We start from the raw sequence: 18,636 nt of genomic DNA, 5'->3' as shown, positions 1-18,636 counted from the left end.
CCATCAATTATTTAAAACCGAGCCAATTAATTCGAGTTGGTGATAAGCGAGTTGGAAGCAAGTCGAACTCAACTCGTGAGTCAACCGAGTCAGTCACTTAAGCTAGTCCTAACTCGAGCAAGTTTCACTTCGTGCTCTTGGGTGAGTTAAATCCGAACTTATTGTGAACGAGTCACGAGCCACAAACATTTCAGACAAACAATATAATTCTTTAGGGTGTGCTTCACAAATAGCGAATTAAAGGAAAAGAACAGAAGACTAGAATAACTTTCCCTCAAAAGCGCTCACTTTTTATCCTTCCAACTACCAAGTTGCATAGGCCCCATGGTCACCACGTGTTAATCCGTGCCATTTTGCTGCTGCCTGCAAGCACGGACTTTGGGAAATTCAGTATAAGTTCATGGCAAACTGGGAGGCAAATGCACCTCCTCTGAAAATCGGAAAATTTCTATAAGAAGTTCACCCTTTCTCCCTCCTGTTACCCTCTGCTCTCTCTCAAAATTTCCTCTTCTGGAGCTACCCCCTTCAGTCAGGACAGGTCACCACACTATTTCGTTCCGCTCCTCTTGAAAATGCGTATCAACACGTGAAGCCGACAAGTTTATGTCCCAAGCAAAAGTTCTGTTCGAAAATAAATTTTTTTTTTAAAGTACCTAATTTATTTTTTATTTAAAAAGTTAAAAATATGTAGTATGTATAAGAAAATATTTAATTTTTTAATTGATCAATTCAATGATAAATTGTTCATTTCTCTATTTGTGACACCTACACAGTAGCATTTAGAGATATACTTGTGTGTCACAAGAAAATGAGTAATTTACTCTCACAATCGACCAATAAAAGATCAAATATTTCTCTTAAATATGCTAAATATTTTTTATTTTTTAAATAAATGTTAATATGGATACTTTATATATTTTAAATTAGTTTTAATAGAAAAGTCAATAAATTAGAAAATTTTGTGAGATTTTGAAATTTGAAAGGGAAAATAGGATATTATGCATTTAAAAGGGGGAATACGTAATTTTGAGGTTTTTGAGGAGTATACATGAAATCCTCCTTTAAAAAAAAAAAACTAGTCAAAAAGAACTAAGTGCAATATGCAAATTGTAATTTTTACCTTACAATAGGATGAATTAAGTAGTAGTGCAATCAAAGTTCAAAGAATGAAGAACTTGTATTTGGTTTAGTGGCAAAGCCACATAGGGGTGAGTAAATTGCTCATAACTCGTGAGCTGCTCATAACTCACTCATTTACTTAATGAGCGAGCATAAGCATGCCCCAACTTGCTCATAACTCGCTCATTAAGAATTTGCCACATTTAATCCCTGCCACATTCAATCTCAAATAAATTTTTATAGCACTAAATTTCTGTAGCACTAAATTTCTGTAGCATTAAATCAATGAACTAAATTTATGCAACATTAAATCATCCTTGTGGCCTTGCCTCATTAAACTCCTATGCCATATTCATACATTCATATTCATATATTCTATTTTATTTAATTGAATTATGATAATTTGTTAAATTTTGGTACTCATAACTCATGAGCCGCTCATAACTCGCTCATTAAAAACTCACTTATTTTCAACTCGCTCATTTAGTAACTCACTTAAACTTGGTCATTAACAACTCGCACATTTACTTAATGAGCCGAGCATGAGCATACCCTAACTTGCTCATTAATCACCCCTAAAGCCACATGACTCTCATGTGGGAGGCCATGGGTTCGAAATCTATATAGTGGGTTACAATATATATAGGAGTTTGAAAGTGTGTTGTGGGTGGCTTGACTTCAAACTCATAATTAAAAAAAAAAAAAAAAAAAAAAGAAGTTCAAAGAAGATAAGATATAAGATAAAGATATAGGTAGACTGAAGGAGAAAAGGTGCTGACTTCTAGATGCTTGAGATTATTACCTTAGTGATGATATGCTATGATATTGATTAAAATCGTACAAAGAATCAGGGTAATTTTGGAAGGAATTTTTTAGTTATGATTTGAGCGATGCTCCGAAATAAATTTGTAAATTAGATAAGTTGAAAGAAAGAAATGAAATTGATATTTTGATCTTTAATAAATGTATTTATAATTTTTCTGAGCCTACTTATAAGCTCATCAATCTTAATATATTATTTTACTTTCGGATTTCCTTATATTTTACAAGTAAAAAAAGTAACAATTGTTTTTTCCAATTAGTTACTAACAAACTGTCTAATTTTTCTCTCCATTTGGTTTTGTACCTTCTCCTCTATTTCTCTTTGTTGGAGCTTATATATCAATGTCACAAATATAAAACATACGCGTCACATTTATATTTTGCAATGAAACATCGATACACCGCTCCTGAGAATAAATATGATATAAAATATCCGTGCGTCATCAATATTTTTGTACAAGTATGTCAAAATATGTATTGTTTTCAAGATTTAAAGAGTCATATCTTTTGATAGGAAACTTTGATTTGAACTGACGGAGTCCGAATTGAAAAAAAATGTTGTTTAGTGACTCAAAATTTCTGTTGAAATTTGTCTCACTAGTTATGTAATTTCATATATTTCAAGGTCCTCTATTAATCCAGAAATTTAATTTGATAATAACCAACCTCCTAAAATGGAGTGCAAATATTTCAATTTTTTTTCTAATTTTTTGTAACGGTCATAATTTTATGTACAAACTCTGCCTAAGAATTTATTATTTCTAAACTGGAAACAAAAAACTCCCCACAAACAATGTTTGCGCAGTCTTTGTCTGCACAGAGCCCCTGAGCTCGCCGACGAAGTCTATATGGTCGGGAAGAATTGACTTTTTCAGAAATCGATGGTAAAGTTAATAAAATTTGTGAAATATTAAGAAGGCAACTAAAAAAATTCGGTTTGATGTAATGCTAATGCGACCAATTAAAAATTATTAAATAAACTATGTATAATATTGATACAAAACCAACACAAACTTTGTAACAAAATATATTCAAATAGACTTATACTATAAATACAAGCACCATTCTAGTGAAAAAGGTAGAAAAAGCTTAAAATGATAGATCAAATCCATTCACAAAATATATTCAAGTTTATCATGCCCTTAATTACTATCAACACTCTAATATTCATTTGGTTTCCACGTTGACAACCCAAATAAGATGATTCCTTTCCATCCCAATAGAAGCCATTTGTTATTTTCATCAACAACGAACTCCTTGTGATAAAGCTCTCTCACTATTCTTTTAATATATTTCTTGATCATGGAATCCAATGGTAACTGAACAAAACCAGCCCGAAAATTCCTTGCCTGCCACTGCCGATATGTCTCAGGTCTCTCCACTCTCTCAGGACCCTCAAAAGCAATTGCATTAATTGCTATTGGACTTAGATAATTCCTTTCCATATATCTCCTCGCCTCACTGTCTCGTGGCATATTTGACTCAAAAATATCAAAAAATGAAGATAACTTGGATAAAACTTCCTTAAATCGGCTTGTATATAATGGCGTACTGTATGCGCCATTAAGGATTCCTTGAATAAATACACGTGGTTTAATCTCCCTTATCATTCTTAGAAATTTGTCCCGAGCGCAATTTATGGAAATTGTCTCATCCGCAAGCTTTTCAAGTCGATACAAGCAATTTACTACCAAAATCTCATCGTTTTCAATCTTAAGATCTTCTATTCTAATGTTCTCCCAATTGGTTGCTATACCTTGATATTTGAGACGGATGTTAAATCTCTGAGCATATTCTAACAACCGCCTTCCTGTATCTTCAACTTGTTTGCTTGGGCGGAGACCCTTTTGTGGAAATTCAATGCCAGTTATACGGATTTTGGGCGGTGAACTTCTTAAGCTCGAGAGGCTCTCAAAGAAAGATGGCCATAAGAATCCCATGTTGATTCCAAAATCAATTATATGAACCTTTGTGGCATCTTTTGAGATGTTAAGGATTGTTTGGTTAGAAAAGTAATATGATGCCCTAATAAATGGGCAAATTGTATGATAAATGCGGAATACCTTCAAAAAGTCACTCAATGATACTTGAGTTGATAATAGTTCATCATGGTAGATGTCACTTCCGGTACCAGCCAAGCGTGCCTGGAGTGCATCCACCAAATAATATGCCAAACGTTGCTCGTGGTCTCCCTCAGGGGATGAGTGTTTCTTTATTTGCTTGATGAGTTCAGAAGCCCTTCTGTAGTCATTAACAGAAATTGCTTCGGAACAATGAACTAGGAGGGAACAAACATTTACCAAGCCATCTCCGGCTTCCTTCTTTCCTAATGCTTTCTTACTCCTTATGTCTACCTGACGGTCCGGTGGCTGCTTTTTCATTTCTTGTTTCACAATTTCACGTGCAGAGATAACCTCTTTATCATATTCACTTCCACAGGAAAAGAGAAATTGATCCAAGTTCTCATTTCTTGCCGGCTCATCTGAGGAAACTGCTTGTTGCTTGCGAGCTCGCCCCTCTGATAGATCTGGTTCTCTATCATTACGAGCAGACTTTTTAGCACTAGCCTCGTAACATATTGCTTTGTTCTCACTGGCATACTTTTTTTTGGTTTTTTCATGAAACTCAATTCTATTTGGCTCTAAACCAACAAACAACTTTTCAATGGCTGGAAGAAACTTCATTGCTTCTTCAGCACCCTTTTGGACTAGTGTGGCAGGAAGGCTCTCCATAGATAAAGAAGATATACAGTCAGCACTGATCAAGAGGGATTCATAATTACTGTATAATGGCACATTATTTCCCGAAACACTTTCAATAGTATTACTGGAACCACTACTTGTACTGTTATAATTTTGAGTCGGATGGGATTCAAGCAAGGTAGGTGAAAGAGGGTTCTCTTTTCCAAGGAGATCATAGAACGATTTCTCAGTTTCTCGAATAGCTTCCTCTTCTTGATATACGTTTATATCATCATTTATATCTTCTTCTAACAAAATTTGGCCTATGTAATTGATTACTGCATTGGACGTGAGAGCACAAACCTCACGACATTCTGGTGTGGTATTCTGGTTTAGGTTGTCACTCGGAAAAGTTGGTGGTATTGTCTGGTAACATTCAAAAACAGCTTGTGGCACTTTCGGTGTATCTGGAACATAATTCCCTTCTTGCTGGGAATTTCCATGACAAAGCCCTTTTGAAACCATAGGAAACATGTAGTAGAATTTGTGTTTTCCAAGTTGCAAACTACTAAGTACCTGCAATTTGCACCAAATTAACTGTTCAATTTCTTATTACAGAAAAGACATTTACAAAGAAAATAGTAGAATAAAAAATTATTTAAATCCAAAGTTAAGGTAAAAATGGGAGATAAGTGAATTACTGAATTGGCCATAAAAAGAACATACAAATTACTTGTTTTTTCTCTTTTACTTGTAGCAAAAAAGGGATGAGAATAACCACCTTTCTAAGCAACATACTAATTTATCCTAGCCTTGAACTGCTTGGTAAGTAGCTCTAAAGGAAACAGAAATGTTGAATCGTGTACACTTATATTTAATATTTTCTATATGACTTGGAATCGCAAACAGGCACAGCCGCCTCCAATAAATTATGAATCAGGATTACATTCATTTCAGTTCCATATAAGTTCACAGAGATTTGTACCAGTTGGGTTTGGGTTGGAATCTTAGGCTGTTTGCATGACTTTTCACATCAATTCACATCATAGTGTATCACAGAACTGAACTGAAACATTAAAATGAAAAATAAAGAGGAAGAAGAAAATCCATTTAATGCTTTTTCTCTAGATTCACATTATAGTGGGAATGTACCACATCAATTCAAGTCTGGGTCAGGTCTAGATTTGAAGTTTTGGTCAGGGCCAGTATTGGTGTGAATTAAGAATGTGGCTGTTACGACTTCCTTCAGTATTGCAAAAATTGATTCTGGTTATTTTATTTTTTTACCATCCCAACTTGGTTCAGTACATCACCACCGCCTATATATTTACAAAGAATAGTTACATGTTGAAATCCATACACAAAAAGCTGATGCAAAATTCAACAAGCCCCCCAGTACCCACCCACCTCTATAATATGGATTTAATCAACCTCTTTACAAAGAAAACCATGTTACATATGCTTTGTTATGATATTTAAAATGTCAGAAGAATTAATTTCTCTTCAAATTTACCATTGAAAATAATAATGTCCATGAACAAAGATTCTTTCAAATATACCAGGAAATTCATTAAGATGAAGTAAAGTGTGGAGACGAGGTCCATATGTGAAGCACATACCTAACCGTAGTCTCTGCTTGCTCTGCTTTCTCTGTTGTGAATACAAATAACACTTTCCTGTATGGAAGGACCTTTCTTTTTCTTCTATCTACCTCTGTGCTATCTCTTTGCAGATGGTGGGAATGAAATGTGGAAAAATCGACTTAGACACAAGGAGCTTGATGAACCTAAAAGAGAATAGTTGGAAACCACACATCAGGCCGCTAGTTTTGAAACTGACTTTAATGTTGATGTGAATGAGTCTATGCTGAATTCTTTTATCTATGTATAATTCTAGATGGGTTTGAGCAACTTTATGCCAGAATTCTATTCATGTGACTAGGGGTGCAAACCGATCGGATAATATCCAACCGCAGGGGCAGATCTATGAAGGCTCAGGGGTAGGCACTTGCCTACCCCTGGATTTGAATTTTTTTTAGAATTAGTACTAATTTTTTGATGTGCCTACCCTGATTGATAGAGTACCTACCCCTAACTCAAAAATATCTTTGTTTTGATCTGTTTTGGCTCAGTCCCTATTCTAAAAGAAGAAAATATGGTTTAAATAAATTTGAGATTTGAGCAGCGGAGAAGATAAATCATCAAGGAAAGAAGGAGAAAATGAAGAAGATGTTTATCAGAGTGGGACCCATTAAATTTATTAAACATGGCATTTAACTTTAGACAATTTCAGCCCAATTAGACTCACCAAAGCCCACAAGTGTTTTCTAGACCAAACGTTACATGTGGCTGTTAATTAATGTTGAAGATATTGAAGATTACCAAAGCAACCCGATCCAATAACAGCTAACCAGCTTTAATTATCACACTGTTTAGGAATATACACCTGTCTCAAGTCTTCCTTGTAAGTGTAATCTGTTTATTATGGAAATAACAACCATAGGAAATTTTTATCTTTTGTATGATTTTATTTTATTATAAAAGTGGATCATACGAATATAGTATTGTACCCAATAAGTTAATGGATTTAAACCCAATTAGTTATTTGAACCCGATTAGTGCTCTACCTTGACGGAAATCTTGGATCCGCCCCTGTCCGACCGTATCTGGATCCTTATCCGAAAATTAATTAGATGCAGATATCCGATATTGAAATATCCATGCGAATACATATAATAATATGGTTTTAGATTTTAATTATCCGTATCCGAATAGTAGATATATATATTATATAGTTTAATATATATTATGAAAATATTTATGTATAATACAGATATCCGATATCTGATCCGTATCCATATATATCTGTCTAATATCCGATCCGTATCTAAAAAAAATAAAAGCGGATACGAATTGGTTTTACCACTATCCGATCCGTTTGCACCCCTACATGTAACTCAGTAAATTTCTGATCCCGGTCATATAAACTTTGAAAAGTAGAAATCAAGTCGTAAAATTTGAAAATAAATAATAAATAAAAGGAAATTCTGCATTTCCAGATAGCAGCCGGTCCAAATTATACTGTCAAAATTATATTTGCCTTTTCGAATTGGTCATATTAGTCAAACGCAACTAATAAAGAGAGCAGTCCGCTCTATTTATTAAGTTCTGAACAGCAAAAGAATATGTGACATTTATATATTTATGCATTCTTCAACTAAAACCTAATATTAATATTTACACGTTTGAGCATTTAAATTTCCCTTGTCAGTTGTCACAACTAACAACAACGAATTGTAGAAACAGGAAAGCGACATGTTATAATTTGTGGTTAAAACCGAAGACCGCATGGCGGTGTATATGTGCAGAAATAGCACACGCAAACGCAATTAGTTTGACAAATTGTGCGCACCACATTGTAGGGCCCCACCACTTGACTTGCTTATTCGATAGTTGGCAGAGGATTGGTCGAATGGCAGAGGTTGGATAGATGAGAGGAGAGATGGTTCCAACCGTTCTACACTATTATTTCACGTCACCATAATCCATTTAATCAAATGATACTAATATAAAATTTTGGAGCCTTATAATTGTATCTCAAACAAAATCTCCGAGCATGTTCCTCAAGTAATTTAAGAGAAAAAAAAAATTTAATGTTATCTAACTTCCATTTTCAATACTAATATCCAAAAATTTAAAATTCTATTTATAACATTTTACAATGCTACTCGCAAGCATTTAAACCTCTGTCTGCAAGCATTAAGATTCTAAATCTATATAGTTTTAACTTCTAACTACTTTTGTTTTCAAGCCAAAAATAGAAGGATTCTTTTCACTCACTTTTTTTAATTTTTTCTTTCATCATTCTCATAAATTTTCTCGACGATCCGTAACGAATTTTGCAAATTTTGCGAATCTAAAAATATGATTTATCCAATTTTCTCTTTCAAATGAGATCCATGAAGAATAACTTTCGAATTATATTTGTGTCGCAATTTTTTTTACCACTTTAAATCTTTGTGACTTTCAGTTTTTTTTTTTAATTTTACTTTAAAATAATTTAAACCTATGTTTACAAGTATATAAACCTCATGCACAAGCACATAAATCTCATTAATAACACTTTAAATCTCTAGAATAAAACATATAAACCTCATATACAAAGAATTAAAACCTCAACAGTAACATTTCAAAACATATAAACCTCAATAATAACACTGCATTTACAAAGCATATAAATCTCATGTAGAAAGAATTAAAACCTTAACAATAACATTTCAAAGCGTATAAACTCAACAATAACACTGCATTTACAAAGCTCATTTACAAAGCATATAAACCTCATGTACAAAGAATTAAAACCTCAACAATAACATTTCAAAGCACATAAACCTCAACAATAACACTGTATTTACAAAGCATATAAACCTCATGTACAAAGAATTAAAACCTCAACAATAACATTTCAAAGCATATAAATCTCAACAATAACACTTCATTTACAAAGTATATAAACCTCATGTACAAAGCCTTGAAAATTTTAATTGTTGCAGACTGAGATTTCAAACCTTGAAAATTTAAAGTGCTCATGAGTTTTACTTAAAAAAAAATAAATGACTTTAAAATTACTCAAAAGTATTTCTTCATGAATCTTATTTGAAAGATAAAATCGAATAAAAAATATTCGTATTTTTAGATTCGTAAAATTCATCACGGATCATCGGAAAAATAAATTATAATGATTAGAGAAAAAATAAAAAAAGAGTGAGGGAAAGGAATCTTTCCGTTTTTGGCTTGAAGACAAAAGTAATTAGGAGTTAAAATTATACAGATTTATAATTTTAATGCTTTCAGACAAAGATTTACATGCTTTTGAGTAGCATTATAAAATGTTATAAACATAGCTTTAAATGTTTTGATATTAGTGTTGAAAATGGAAATTAGACAACATTGGAAGTTTTTTCTGTTAAACTACTTGGGGGACGTACTCGGGTATGATGGCTCGGGGTATCGGAACATTTTTCTAAAATTTTATGTCGTTTGATAAGGGATTGTGTGTGATAAAATTTGATGGGATGGGAATTCATATTTGAAAAAGTGGGAATTTATGGTTATGGATATGTACATGATTAATTATGAAAATATGTTGAAATTAATGTTTGGTTGTACCGTGAAATTAGTAGTGGGAAATTCTATTTCCCTTCCTAAAATGCTTGATATTATACAATTATTTTTATTGATAAAATTATTAATAATGTAATTAAATAATAGCATAAGTGCATAACATAACATTACTTATTAATTATTACTTATTGCTTATCACTTTCTAAAATATATATTTTCATAAACATTTATAAACATTTAAAATTTGTGATTAAAAACAAAGATATGCCTGGATCCTTCAGTTATACCATGAGATTATTTGTGAAAATCTTGATTTATTTTTTAAAATATATATTTCTATTTAAATTTCTCACTTATTTAAAATAAAAAATATGTATTTTATAATTATGTAATTTGTAATTTCTCACCTATTAGTAAAAGATAATATGTATTCCAATTTTTCACCTATTTATGTTATTTGTAATTATGTAATTTAAAATGATCATGTATTTAAACATCTCACCAGTTTATGTAATTTGTAAAAAGAAAAAAGAAAAAAGACTGTTCGGATCCGAACCATGATTAGCCTCACAATGAAAAATCAAATTGACGGACTGACTTTTTGTACAAATGATTATTTTTATTTTTCTTAATGTTATTTTGCATCAATAATTTCTATTAAATTTAAATGATATTATAAACTAATTTGGTAATTTACCTAGAATGAAAATTCAAACTATATTGAAACAAGATTTGATATAAAATATGATGATAATTACATGTGGACCGTAACTCTTTGACCATCTATAATAAAAAGCACATATATTGTCGTTGGTACCTGCGTGGGAGGAAAAAAGATTAGCTCGAAGGTAATGTAAGAATTCCCATCATTTTTTCTAATTTTTTGACATTTTTATAGATTTGATCTAAAGGTTTAAAATGCATTTATCGCGTTATAGGAATGGTTAAAAACAAAATACTATGTCCAAATAGCTCCGTTATAGTGCGAAATAGCACGCTATAGTGCTGACAACGTCATAGCTTTTGTGGTCCGAAAACACTATAGCACCGCTATAGTACACTATTTAGAACCTTTTTATCTATCACCAAATTAGACAGCCGAATGGACTAGAGAACAAAATTCCCATTTTTAATGATAATTAATATTGTGATCAGAGCATTAATTGTTAGTAGTAATTTTTCTCAATAAATAAATAATATTATATTATTTTTTAAGAAAAAGGTGGAGGTCAAGCCTCCATATTTTATTAATTTATTTATTAGTAAAGTTGGAGAATAAACCTCTCAACTGATTTATTATTCACTAGAGATTTCATCTGATTAATTTTGAATATGTGATCTTCTATACAGATAGGATTGTCTTTATCACTAAACTAAAGCTAGTTCTTCATTCTCCATAATTTATTTATGATGACACAAGCAATGTTTAGGTTACATGAAAAAAATAATATTATTTCTTGGATTACTAATTTGTTACTGTGATTAATTAAAAGGCCGATTTTTTTTAATATACCATAATAAAAAATAAACCAAAACATCTCCGTTTTGAGGGAATTCCATATCTACCCAGGCTGCAAATTGGGTGGGCCGTAGAGCCAGTCTGCGGCCCTAGCTAGTTAGGGACCACCCAGTCAATCTGCAACCCATATTTGCCTATATATTTGATTCAGAGGCAAAATTTTCATTTCACATTCTTCATATTCTCTCCTGACAACCTTCTGAACTATAAGTGTTCTTTCTCTCTTCTTTTTATTTTTTTAATTTTTATTTAGGTAAATAATTAATTTAGTTAATTTTTAATGTTAGGTATTATTGCGTATTCAATTCAAAATGGCTCTTATGATATATATTTACACTGGTGTGGTGATGTTTTAACAGACTCTAATGAGATTTATTATAGTATCGGACCTATTACTGTGATTCTAGTACGTACAACAAGAATGAGATACTTTTTGCGAGGATAAAAAAGTGACTTTTCGCGACGGGCTATTCTCATTGTTCAGCTTTTTCTTTTTGCGACGGTACTTTTTGTGATGGATGACCGTCATAAATGCGTTTTTTTCTCTCACAAAAAGTGTCTACTTTGTTGTGAGTACTGATTTGATAGGGATTAAATCAGTTATTTGTCAGAACTTGGGTTTGGATCAGGATCAGTATGACCTTAATATTCAGGTCAAAATTAGCATGCCCACTAATTCATCACAAACTTGGTTCCAACTTTTTCCTGTTCAGAATGATAGAGTCTGACAGGTATTGTACAACCAAATTAAACCATAAGTTGGGTTGGTACAAGGTAATTGAGTTATTTGTAGAGGTTACTCGAACCCGGCGTACCAACCCAATTATGAGATTAATTCAGGGTGGTAGTCAGGGTAACTCTAATTCTTCAAGTCTGACCCCTTTCCAAATTGACCAGTCATCTCGGCATTACCTGGCATTACTGTTATTACCGACATTACTGTTATTTGATAGCCATCTAGTAGTCCGACCCCTTTATTTTTTTTTAGGAGGTAAATTTATGTTTTTGTTTATTGGATATTTCAAGAAAATGTGAATAACGTGATGTTCTATTGCTAACTAGTGGTTCTTAATACTTAATATCATGTTATGTTTAGTCTATAATTTTGGATTGCTGGATAGTGGATGATCAACTTTATCTTGGAAGGCATATTTAATTTTGTATGTACACCAGACTACTATATATGCGCTTTGTTTTTGCCACATGAGAAGCACTGGATGTTCTATTGCAAAAACTTAGATTTCGACTTTTAAAAAATTCACAACAAAGCGCATATTCCTTACTCTAGTTTTTCATTAAAATAAAATGAAAACAAAAATTCCACATGTACAGCAAAATGGAATTATAAGAAAAGATACTATGTGGAACAACTGGAGAACAAATAACAAATACTTCTCTTTTCGAAATTGAAATGAAATTCTCAATTTAATTTGCAATCAACTCTCATCGTTGCATTCTTCATTCAAATTTCATATTGACATTAACTAAAATTAACTAAATTAAAGTTGTATAAAGAGAAAGAAAACAGAACAAGTAAAATGTAATTAACCTATATATTTCATACAATTCATCACGAAGAAACTAGCATAAGGAAATTAATATCACATTTTTTTTTTCACATTGAGTGTAGTGTTTGACAACTTACAGAATATTTCAAGAGAGAAGATATTAGAATAAATTGTCTGCTCAATATGAGGTTCAGACCATTCTTTTGTAGATCTCCTATATAATCTGTAAATTAAATCTCACTTATTATAATCCCTAGCCAATAATCTAGGAAGTAAATCTCATTTATTCTAATCCCTATAATCTAGGAAGTAAATCATATCTCAAAATATATTCTACAGCTAAAACTACTAAATATACAGTATTGACAGTGTTTGCATGCTACACTTCAATAGACTTCCATGTAGTCAGACCATACAAAACTCTTCCCTTCAAGCTCAGTAGAAGCCATCCATTGTCATCATCTATAGAAAACTCCTTGTCATAGTATCTTCGCATAAAATCCTTCAAATTTTTCTTAATCATTAAATCTACTGACAGAGGCACTAATCCAGCTCGGAGTTTTCTCGCATGCCACTGCTTATAAGTCTCTGGCCTCTCCAGCCTCTCAGAACCCTCACATGCTATTACATTAGTTGCTTCTGGGATGATCACATCTCTCTCAATAATTAGCCTTTCTGGGCTATCTCGAGGAAAGGTAGAATCGAGCATTTCAAACAAGGAAGAATAGTGCAATAAAGCAGATCTAAATCGATGAGGGAATAAGGGGGAATTGTATGCACCATTTTTAGTTCCATGAATAAAGACGCATGGTTTAATCTTTCTAATGGTGTTTAGAAAAATATCTCTAGGACTATCCGAACCATTACCCTCGTCAGATAATTTTTGAGAATTCACAGCACAGTTCACTATAACAACTTCATCATCGGCTATTTTAAGATCTTCAACTTTGACATTTTCCCACTTGGATGCTATACCTTCATACTCAAAAGGTACATTAAAGCTCTTTGCATAATCTGCTAACCTCTTCCCTATTAATTCAACTCGCTTTCTGGGACGAAAACCTGGCTCTGGAACTTCTATCATGGTGATCCGGATTGTTGGAGGTGTGCTTCCCCAGTTAGAGAAATGCTCGAAAAATGGCGGCCATTGGATCCCGTGTATGATGCCGTAATTAATTATATGGGCCTTCCTTACATTTCTTGAAATGTTATTGAGTATTGTCTGGTTGGTAAAATAGATTAATACCCTCAAGTAAGGAGAAGCCACGAGGTACGTATGGTAACCCTTCAAAATGTCGATGATGCCTGGTTTATTTGAAAGCATTTTATGATAGATCTCACTTCCAGTGCCAGCCAAACGAGCTTCAAGTCCATTTACAAAACAGTATGCCAAACGCTGGGACCAGTCTCCATTTGGGGATGAGTGTTTCCTTATTTTACATATCAATTCACTTGCCAAGGAATGATCATTTGCTGAGATCGCTTCAGAACAATAGATAAGAAGAGATCTAAGATCCACTGGTTCTTCTATTGTTTGGTCCTTACCTTTTTCCGTTGAATACTTGGATGTTTTGGTCCGAGTTCGCCGAGATTTATCTTTCAATTCATTTTGCATGATTTCACCTAACATGGGATCATCTTTGATATACTTCAGGCCCCCAGGTAGAAGAACCTTATCAAAAATTTCGTTTCTAATTGGCTCATCAGAGTAAACAACACCTTGTTTAGGTGCCCTGCCCACTAGTTCATCCAAATCACTAAAGCTAAGGTTCTTTTTAGTCTTGCTTGTGCGATCACTGCCACTAATTGATCCACTTGACTCCCCATTAATAAAGAACTCACTGATGTTTGGGAGAAACTTCATTGCTTCTTCAGTTCCTTTCTGGATTTGCTGGGCTGTGAGGCTCTCTATGGTTAAGGCCACTGTCAGATCATCACTCAACAAAGGTGGTTTACAAGAGATGACATCATGCCCCGAAACATTTTTTATCAATTCCTTTTCCCCGTCAGGGTTTGATTTTTCGTTGTTCGTACAATCGACAGAGCTCATTTCGTTTGTCGGGTCTTGTAACAATGGTTCATCGGGCGCCGAATAGTACTTTTCTCTAAGAATATCATGAAAAACCTTCTCAGTGGCAAGGAGAGCTAACTCTTCACCATATGTGCTTATTTTTGTGTCTGTGCCTTCTTCAAGTAGCATCTGGCTTATGTATCGGATTACGGTATTTGAGTTGAGATCACTAACTTCTTCACTGGTTTTAGTAGTATCTATCTGAGGTTCCCGTGCAATGTTGCAATCTATACTTCCCCCGGATGGCACCTTATTGGCGTTCGCACAATAGGGCTCTGATTCAACTTCTGTTGCAGAGCATAAGGCATTCTGTTTTCTGTTAGAATCATCCTGCAGCACCTTATCTATTGTGTCAGAAAGTTTAACAAGGTTGAAACGGGAATCCATATCAAATTATTCACAAGCTACTAAAGAGAAGTGTTCTACAGTTCCGATTTGCCCAAAAGCATACCTGTTTAGAAATAAAGAAGATGGAATTATCCACTTATTGCAACTATTGTTCCAAAAATATCTTCTATGGGAACCAATGTCTTTGCCGAAAGTATAAAAAAGAACAAACAAAATCAAAGAGACCAAAGGAAAAATACACTTCATAGTGTCAAATTTTTCACAATGTAATATTATATATTTGGCCAACACAAAAAAAATAATGATCCAGTTAGATTCGGTTCATATGTATGTTTTACTCTTTTGCTTGCCCAAAATCTATGGTCTAGAAATTATGTTTTCAAATAAAACACAATAAGGGGACCTGAAGTTGAGTCTTAAAATTAAGAAATTTCATCTTATATGATGAACAAAAATATCACCCCAGATACTCCTAAAAATCTCTGCATGATTAAAAAGTATAAAAATTGACCAGGACCCATGAATGGTGTAACACCACAAATCTTCCACCTTCGATTCAGTATGAATTAATTTGCTATTTATTACAAGAACATCCACCCACCTGCCCAACAGCCCAAGTAATATCAACAAAGTTCATTGAAATTGACATTGCCAAGTCATGAACATAGTGAAATTATGCAAGGAGGCACTTCAAAAATATAAAATAGTATTAAGTTTGATAAATATAACTTTCGTGTTACCTATTTTCACCATATGTATGTTATTTTTAGTTATTTTATTCATATTTTAAATTTATTTATGCATAGTTACATAACAAACAGTTGTTGTTTGAGTTCCCTCATGATGTGCTGTTATATGCTTGTCTACATTATTACTTGTAATTTCTAGGTTATTTCTGTTTTAAGATAATTTAAATCCAAAATGAAGGTAAAAATGGGAGATGAGTGAATTGGCCATAAAAAGAACATACAAATTACTTGTAGCAAAAAATGTATCAGAATAACAACCTTTCTAAGCAATATACTAATTTAACCTAGCCTTGAATTGCTTGGTTAGTCCTAAATGAAACAGAAATGTTGAATCGTGCACACTTATATTTAATATTTTCTATATGACTTGGAATCGTAAACAGGCACAGCCACCTCCAATAAATTATGAATCAGGTTTATATTCATTTCAGTTTCATATAAGTTCACAGATATTTGTACCAGTTGGGTTTGGGATGGAAATCTTAGGCTGTTTGCATGATTTTTCACATCAATTCACGTCATAGTGTACCACAGAAACTGAACTGAAACATTAAAATGAAAAACAAAGAGGAAGAAGAAAATCCATTTAATGCTTTTCTCTAGATTCACATTACAGTGTACAACATCAATTCAGGTATAGATTTGAAGTTTTGGTCAGGGACAGTATTGGTGTGAATAAAGAATGTGGCTGTTAAGTCTTCATTCAGTATTTTGAAAATTGATTCTGGTTATTTTATTTTCTTACCATCCCAACCTGGTTCAGATTATCAAAGTTCTATGAACAGAACAAACTTACTAGGAATTAGGGCATGTAATTATGACATCAAATGTCACATATGCCAAAATTTGAAATGCTCCATTCTAATATTGCGGTTTAAGGGGTCTGAATTGTAATAAACTAGTTAGTTATTGCACAGGTTCAGTTTAGTGCTTTTTGGTGTTAAAGCTGATTTTTTTTGTGGTGACTAATACTGGTATTGGACCTAATAAGACTGGTACTGGCAAATAAGCCTTGATGAGGGATACTTTACAAAGGACCTCATTAGCAATAGTCTTTGGGAGAATATTTCGTTTTGTTGCTTTCATAATTGTTTTGGTTGATGCATGAGTTTCTAATTCTAATTGTATAAACTTGTTTCTACGAATGAATGGGAACATGTATCCTTGTTTAATTAACATCTTTTTTTTTAATGTTAGTTGGCATGGGGCCTATTAACGAATATATAGAAATCAGAAAGAGTTCAGTACATCACCACCACCTATTAACAAAGAATAGTTACAGTAACCCTAACTATTGAACATTGTTGAAATCCATACACAAAAAGCTGATGCAAAATTCAACAAGGCCCCCAGTACCCACCCCCCCTCTATAATATGGACTTAATTAACCTCTTTACAAAGAAAATCCATGTTATATATGCTTTGTTATGATAATTAATATGTCAGAAGAATTAATTTCTTGACAAATTTACCCTTGAAAATAATAATCTCCATGGACAAAGATTCTTTCAAATATACCAGGAAATTCATTAGATGAAGTAAAGTGTAGAGACGAGGTTCATATATAAAGCACATACCTAACCGTTAGTCTCTGCTTGCTCTGCTTTCTCTGTTGTGAATACAGAACACTTTCCTGTACGGAAGGACCTTTCTTCTTCTTCTATCTACCTCTCTGCTATCTCTTTGCAAATGGTGGGAATGAAGTGTGGAAAAATCGCCTCAGACACAGGGAGCTTGATGAAACTAAAAGAGATAGGAAACCACATCAGGCCGCTAGTTTTGACACTTGACTTTAATTTTGATGTAAATATGTGATATTGCTTGTCAAAGCAGGACCTGTGCCGGCTTTTATGACCTAGTTTTGCTTAATAGCTAATAACTATATACGAGTCTATACCGAATTCTTTTACCTATGTATAATTCTAGATGTGTTTGAGCAATTTTATGCCAGAACTCTATTCATGTAACTCAGTAAATTTCTGATCCCGGTAATATAAACTTTGAAAAGTAGAAATCAAGTTGTAAAATTTGAAAATAAATAAATAAATAAAAGGATATTCGGCATTTCCAGATAGCAGCCAGTCCAAAGATTAATTATACTGTCAAAATTATATTTCCCTTTTCGAATTGGTCATATATAGTCAAACGCATCTAATAAAGAGAGCAGTCCGCTCTATTTATTAAGTTCTGAATATGTGGCATTTATATATTTTTGCATTCTTAATTAAAACCTAATATTAATATTTACACGTTTGTGCATTTAAATTTCCCTTGTCAGTTGTCACAACTAACAACAACGAATTGTAGAAACGGTAAAGCGACATGTTATTTGTCGTCTGCATAATGTCACCAATTATCTTCAATAAAGAGCAGCCACAAGTTAAAAACCCAAAAAAAATTGTAGTTAGCACCTCAAAAAATCAGAATTAAACAACTATCATCCAAAACTTCAAATTTGAGTTTTTACTACAAACGCATATTCAGTCCGCGTACCGAATTTTTTGGTGTGTGGACTGGATAGGAGTACCAAAATTGATTTTTTTTTAATTTTTCGGTGCACACCCTTAGTATGGACACCTATATTTTTTAGTTTTGTTCTAAATTATTTGAAATTTTGGGCCTAATTTGTTTTTTTTGTTCTATCATATTTCGTTCTATGGTATTAATTTAGAATTATATGTACACATAAAATTTGA

At 32.9% G+C, this 18,636-nt stretch overlaps 1 protein-coding gene and 1 pseudogene across 5 annotated transcripts in view; both read right to left on the bottom strand.

Annotated features, from left to right (window-relative positions):
* The window catches only part of LOC144573559 (scarecrow-like protein 9 pseudogene), a 54,956-nt pseudogene extending 37,390 nt beyond the window's left edge, over positions 1 to 17,566 (bottom strand). The window contains exons 1-3 of one of the 4 annotated variants that reach the window (XR_013518029.1): positions 17,534 to 17,566; positions 6,242 to 6,251; positions 2,953 to 5,198 (exon numbers count right to left, since the gene is read on the bottom strand). The product of XR_013518029.1 is annotated as a scarecrow-like protein 9 pseudogene, transcript variant X3 (transcript). Of the gene's footprint in view, positions 1 to 2,952; positions 5,199 to 5,607; positions 5,689 to 6,241; positions 6,780 to 17,533 lie in introns of those variants that run through there. The other 3 variants (XR_013518027.1, XR_013518028.1, XR_013518032.1) reach the window with 3 other exon arrangements.
* LOC144573557 (scarecrow-like protein 9) lies at positions 12,799 to 17,655 on the bottom strand. The gene is made up of 2 exons (XM_078323341.1): positions 17,518 to 17,655; positions 12,799 to 15,294 (listed from the first exon to the last, which is right to left on the bottom strand). Exon 2 carries the CDS (start codon positions 15,228 to 15,230, stop codon positions 13,152 to 13,154), a length of 2,079 nt encoding a protein of 692 aa, XP_078179467.1. The 5' UTR covers positions 15,231 to 15,294; positions 17,518 to 17,655; the 3' UTR covers positions 12,799 to 13,151.
* Positions 17,656 to 18,636: the final 981 nt, after the last annotated feature.

Source organism: Carex rostrata, chromosome 21, assembly GCF_964058835.1.
Source record: "Carex rostrata chromosome 21, lpCarRost1.2, whole genome shotgun sequence".
Lineage (NCBI taxonomy): Eukaryota > Viridiplantae > Streptophyta > Magnoliopsida > Poales > Cyperaceae > Carex > Carex rostrata.
The sequence above is the reverse complement of the archived record's forward strand: the minus strand, read 5'-3'. Positions and strand labels throughout refer to the sequence as shown.

Bases quoted from the DNA above. Each gene is read 5' to 3' on its own strand.
- LOC144573557 (XM_078323341.1), bottom strand. From the start codon at position 15,230: ATGGATTCCCGTTTCAACCTTGTTAAACTTTCTGACACAATAGATAAG.